The 5,852-nt window shown below is 39.3% G+C and overlaps 1 protein-coding gene and 1 long non-coding RNA gene across 6 annotated transcripts in view; one reads left to right on the plus strand and one right to left on the minus strand.

Annotated features, from left to right (window-relative positions):
- LOC116704380 (annexin A1) overlaps window positions 1–2,440 on the minus strand; it is a 7,833-nt gene extending 5,393 nt beyond the window's left edge. The window contains exons 1-5 of one of the 5 annotated variants that reach the window (XM_032539813.1): window positions 2,377–2,440; window positions 2,173–2,283; window positions 1,372–1,471; window positions 999–1,093; window positions 33–146 (exon numbers count right to left, since the gene is read on the minus strand). In XM_032539813.1, the coding sequence (XP_032395704.1) occupies window positions 33–146; window positions 999–1,093; window positions 1,372–1,471; window positions 2,173–2,241 (378 nt within the window). In that variant the 5' untranslated portion in view covers window positions 2,242–2,283; window positions 2,377–2,440. Of the gene's footprint in view, window positions 1–32; window positions 151–998; window positions 1,094–1,365; window positions 1,472–2,172; window positions 2,288–2,376 lie in introns of all 5 variants that reach the window. The other 4 variants (XM_032539812.1, XM_032539810.1, XM_032539811.1 and 1 more) reach the window with 4 other exon arrangements.
- LOC116704389 (uncharacterized) overlaps window positions 1–5,852 on the plus strand; it is a 15,031-nt gene that overhangs the window by 1,850 nt on the left and 7,329 nt on the right. The window contains exon 2 of the long non-coding RNA XR_004335668.1: window positions 5,665–5,671. This is a non-coding gene — a long non-coding RNA (uncharacterized LOC116704389). The remainder of the gene's footprint in view (window positions 1–5,664; window positions 5,672–5,852) is intronic.

Here is a 5,852-nt window from a genome sequence, read left to right on the forward strand (position 1 = left end):
ATATATATAGTACATAAGGCCCTTATATTTACCTTTGTAGCCTTCCTGAACAGGTAGGCATCAAAGTGAGCGGGCGTTGAGATCAGAGCCAGAGCCAAATCCTCCAAATGTGAGCGGAGAACTGACTGCAGAGCTTTATCCAAACTCTGCAAGACACACCAAGGCATCATGGCATTTTAAAGCAGACTAAGACTGCTGCAGAAAATTAAAACCAGTGTGGGTTGTTTTTTTTTTTTACATTACATCTGTCACACTGCCTATTTTGGTATCATCACTAGGTGTGCCAAAGTGAGAAAGTCTTTTTAAAGAAAAATAAATAAATAACCTACAGCAAGCAGCTTTGAAGCAAGACATAACATTTAGCTGAACAGTTGTCGCTGTGTAACCTGATGCACCATTGTGATTTGTTACATTGAACCATCTGAGAATCATTGGGAAAGGGCAGGGACTATACATTTATAAAAAAAGAATTATAATTCTGGCAGGTCATTTGATGAACAGTCTATCACATCTATCATTGCCACGCAACGTCAGAAACAGTCACACACCTAAGCCACGGCCGTAGCTGCCAATAGCTCCAGACCGGATGCTGATTGGTTCTGTGAGCTGCTAGTTTAGACACAAATGCATTAAGTTGAAGCCTGACAAGATGGATTTCTGTGTCATGTGGGATCCCACAATATTTGCGTGAATATGAGCACTTTAAAGGAGTCTTCATCACGCGACCTGACCGACAGCGAGTGGAACACAACTACAAGCAGGAACAATAAAACTAGATTTGGGTGAGGTATGTATTGAATTGTTGTTTACTAAAACTTTATTAGGTTTACTTTAGTAATAAAAAAAATATATATTTTTAAAACTTTGTTCATCTATGACATGCTAAAACATAATAGCCTGTAAACCAATGCAAGCTTATGTTTCATTGCTCTGGCAGATATGGAGCAGGCTTATTTGACCACACTCAACTCTGTCTTCATGAGAAAGGGATCCCTCACCTGCCCAGCAGACGCTTCATACACAGCCTTGATCTTCTGTCTCTGCTCGTTGCTTCTCTTCACCAGGATGGCAAAAATCACATCTTTGTCCACTTCTGTGAGGGATACATTGTACTTTACTTTCTTTAAAGCGCTTAAAGAACATTTTACTCTTTAAAAATAAAAACCTTAGAATAAAAACAGAAGGGCAGCTCGACTTTCATCCGGTTTAAAATGGCTTACGTTTCGAGGAAATGTTATTCACATTTTAATTGTTAGAGTTCTTTACCTTTAAAATTGCACACCATCTGCAAAGACATTTGGAAACAACCCAAACTTAAAAAAAAAAAAAAGGCATGAGATCATTTTTAAGGGTTATCACACATACTTTTACTTTTAATGGCACTTTGAAGAGTGGAAGCATCACTCGTGGCGTTGAAGTTTGGATAAGGAGTGACTGTTCCGTAATAGGGGGGTTTGGGCTTGTCCTTCACCTAGAACAGCCAGAAGTACGGATTTGCTGACACAAACCATCAGTTATTTAAAGCTACACATCATTTCATTTTTGATTCATTCCAGTTTCATTACAGGGCAGATTGACACAAAAGATGGCAGTCAGTCATTTTCTAGAGAAAAAAAAAAAAAAAGGGGAGGTGGAGTCTGTGATTCTAATCTATCGAATGCAGCAAATATGTCTTCACAGTCTTCTGTCTGTTGGTGTTCATACTGTACATAGCCTTGCTCTGTAAATGGGAAACAAGGCAGCTGGGACCTAGCAACACAACACTATTTCTTTCATGCTCGTGCACATGACAGGGGAAAGGCGATGTATGTATTAAAGAAAAAGGCAGCAAAATCTAGAGGGCAACGGTAAATCTGACACATAGCCTACTATTGTTCTGAAGGAGCACAGACGGGCGAGGTGCACTTGTTTGGGTGTTGAACTTGAATATCAACATTCTTTCTCCAACATCACAGACTCCACCTTTGATAGAAAATCCAAAAACTCAAGTGTAAGCATCTGTCCAAAACAAAATCTGTCCAGCTTCTCATTAACTTCCACATGTATTTCAAGTTATTTAAATTGCAAAACTTTAAACTGGAGGATATTATAATAAACCAAAGTGCAGTTAGCCAACAGCAGGTGTATCCTGCTGTCATGTGACTAGCTGTAGCTGGGTGACCTGATACTCACTATAAAATGGCTGTTGTCGGGGTCTTTCTGAGGGATGACATTATTGAAGAATTTCTTGAAGAAGGCCATGATACTTGGCTGGAAAATTTGAACCTGAAACAAAAACAAGCGCTACCTAGAGGGAAAAAGAAAACAAGAAAGGAAAAACTAATTCGCAGTTGATTGAAATATGTATGCATATATTTAAACAACCAAAAACTTTACCTGTGGTACTGCAGACAGTCTTCCCACACCAGTTTAAAGATCTCAGGTGTTGATTGCAGTATTTAACTCACTCTGCGGTGTCTCCACCCATCGGTGTGCAAGGTTTCTTGTCACCTGCAGAGGATCGGCCAATCGTCTGCCACCCCTCAAAGACAACATTCCTGCAAGGTGACAGTAGAGGTTTGGGGCCCTTCTGACAGGTTGGGTGACTCTTCTGTACAGACTTATATTGCAGATTTCTAAGCTCTCCACCCTTTAATCAAACACCTCATCGTTCACAGACATTGGAGCTGGCAGTTTAAGCACTCCTAATACTAACATACCGGCACTGGGCTTTCCCTCAGCCAGGCCCACTACTCGTTCTCTACTCAATCAGTATCATCGTTCACTATCCCCAGCCTATTAGCACTCATCACCTGTTGCCTGTTGCCAGCTCGTTAACCCATTTACAAAAACCTTCTCCAGTCCTTAGCTGTCAGGGCTCGGTTCTACATGGCATGTGATCGCCTACACTTACTTCGGTGTGTGGCCAGAGCGTCCAGTGTTTTGTGCCTGTGAAAGTGCCCCTATTCTGCTCATTTTCAGGTTCATAATTGTAGTTTTAGGTTGTACCAGAATAGGTTTACATAGTTTTATTTTCCAAATGCACCATGTTTTTGTTGTACTGCACATTGCTGCAGATCCTCTTTTTCACTCTGTGTTCAGGTCTCTGTTTTAGCTACAGAGTGAGGCATCTCACTTCTTTACAATTTTTGTTGGGAGTTGCACAGTACCTAGGGAATGATAACATCAGCTAGCCACTGTTTTTCCAACTTTGGTCAGTACAAGGCAGAATTAGCTGGGAAACTTCTAGACGAGGGGCACTTGTAGAATGCCTGCAGAACAGTGACATGAAAGTAGTTATTTTGTAGATTATGGTCAACTAGTGTGTTGTAGCAATGTTTTTCCCATTTGAGAAAGAGCTAGCATGTGCTACAGTTAGCCACTTCGTTTTGGCTAGTTAGGTAGAAAGCAATGGAGATCAACAGCTCACCCGGAGACAGAAGACAGAGGACATTCAGAAACCTGTATCTCAATCAAAACCGCATGGATAGTTGTTTCAAGTTTGTATGCATGTGAAAGCAACAGAGACAGTTATTGATTTATTTATTTTTCACAATTATGGGCACTGTTGTGGGTAGATGTCGCCAGCGGCCGTAGTAAGGTGGGTAACCGGAAGGATGAATCAGACGTTGAGTTTTCAGTGAAGAGGGGAATGTTTATTTCTCCCAATTAAGGCCAAAGGCAAAATACATAGTACACAAATATCAAAAAGGATAATAATAATCTCAGACTTTCAAAATAGAAAAGAACGGGACTTGTGAGTCAAAAGAACAAAAAGCAAAATACAACTAAGGAACAGCTGTTTACCTAGTGCCTTTGACTACACTGGAATCGGCTAACACCAGACTATATTTGAGCTGACCCAAACCAAACTGGCGCTCCTTCCCAATCTCACTCTCTCTGTAACTGAAACCTCCCTCTTAAATACCCTGATAGCACACCCCTGAAATGGATCAAACCATTCTCAATAATGACACAGGGGTGGCGCAGGCGGGAAGTATACAAACGGCTTTAACAACAGCCAAAACGCTATTCAACGTAACGAGATACTCATAGTAATATAAATACAATCCTAACAGGTTTAACCTCTTCAGGATATGTCAGTTTACCATAAACCGTTTATCAATTAAATAGGAACACTTCCGGTGAACTCCGCAAGTCCACCCAGCTATGAAAGCACCTGTGTATAGGCAACCTCCCTTTTGCAAGTACGTAAGAGGACACAGGTAAGATAATAACACAATATGCACATATGAATGACTGATAATAAACTAAATAAACAAATAGCGGATTAACCAAAGAACCAATTGTCATGTGATTATTGTAACTCAGAAATACATAACAAGAAGATAAGAGGATGATGATGGATAAGAATGATTAACAGATTAGCAAGTTCATGGATTCAACGTTGTATGCATATATCACCGTAGTCTTAGTTGTTCAAAGTGCGCGCTAGAAAACCACGTGATAATTGAAGAGCTGTGAAGATGAATTGAGTAACGGATAAAGCTAACCACAATAACAACAAACAAACATGTGGTCACACACATTAGCATATCATTATGAATCTTGAAAGTCAATGTCCAAATGTTTAAAGTTAAAGTAGCGCACCGCTACGGTGACGGTCACAAAGCGCCCTGTCACAGGCCCTTTAAGTTGATCTTTCATACATATAAGTATTTTGTGAGAGAGCTGCACAAAGTCTGAAACTCCCTTGAGTGATGTCACTTGAGTCAGCGGGTGGATCCCAAGACTCAAAGCTCTTATAGTGCATTCATGTCACCTGGGAATATTAGGCACCGCCCCCGTGATTATATGGTTTTTTTAACTGCCAGTGTTCATGTGGTCGGTGTAGGTACACGATCCGTCCTGCCTGCACGGTGCGTTCTGCGCATGTGCAATACAGTGGTGCTCAAAAGTTTACATACACATGCTTAAGTTGACTAAAAAGAGGAATAAAAAAATCATGTTTTGGAAATTTATTTTAATACCTAAATTAAAAAATGAGGTAAAATCAACCTTAAGGACACCAATTTCTTTGTGAATGAATAACGTATTGTAAATAAATAAATGTTCTTATTTAAAATACAGGGGTCATAAGTATACATACCCCTATGTTAAATTTCCATAGAGGCAGGCAGATTTTTATTATTAAAGGCCAGTTATTTCCTGGATTCAGGATATTATGCATCCTGATAAAGTTCCCTTGGCCTTTAGAATTAAAATAGCCCACATCATCAATACTCTCACCCATGCTTAGAGATAGGCATGGTTTTATTTAGTTAGACTAATACCTGGTTTGATTTGCATTGAGAGATGATTTTATAGAAAGTATCCCATGCCTACTCAAGCATGGTGAAGGTATGTGAGGATGGGGGCTATTTTAATTCTAAAGGCCAAGGGAACTTTATCAGGATGCATAATTCTGAATCCAGGAAATAACTGGCCTTTAATAATAAAAATCTGCCTGCCTCATGGGAATTTAACAGGGGTATGTAACTTATGACCCTGTATTTTAAAAAAGAACATTTATTATTACCATACGTTATTCATTCACAAAGAAATTGGTGTCCTTAAAGGTTGGATTTTACCTCATTTTTAATTTAGGTTTAAAATAAATTTCCAAAACATGATTTTTGTATCCTCTTTTTAGTCAACTTAAGCATGTGTATGTAAACTTTTGAGCACCACTGTATGTTCACGCATACGCAGATGATATCATGATGAACAGCTAATTTGGCTAACCACTAGCTGAGACGGAATGTAAAAAACCCTCAAAAGTTAAAATAACCATTTAAATATATAACAGCTGTTACGTTGGTTCTACTTTACTTGTGCTCAAAATACAATCACTCAATACTTGTCTTTATTAT

This window comes from Etheostoma spectabile, chromosome 16 (genome assembly GCF_008692095.1).
Source record: "Etheostoma spectabile isolate EspeVRDwgs_2016 chromosome 16, UIUC_Espe_1.0, whole genome shotgun sequence".
Taxonomy (NCBI): domain Eukaryota; kingdom Metazoa; phylum Chordata; class Actinopteri; order Perciformes; family Percidae; genus Etheostoma; species Etheostoma spectabile.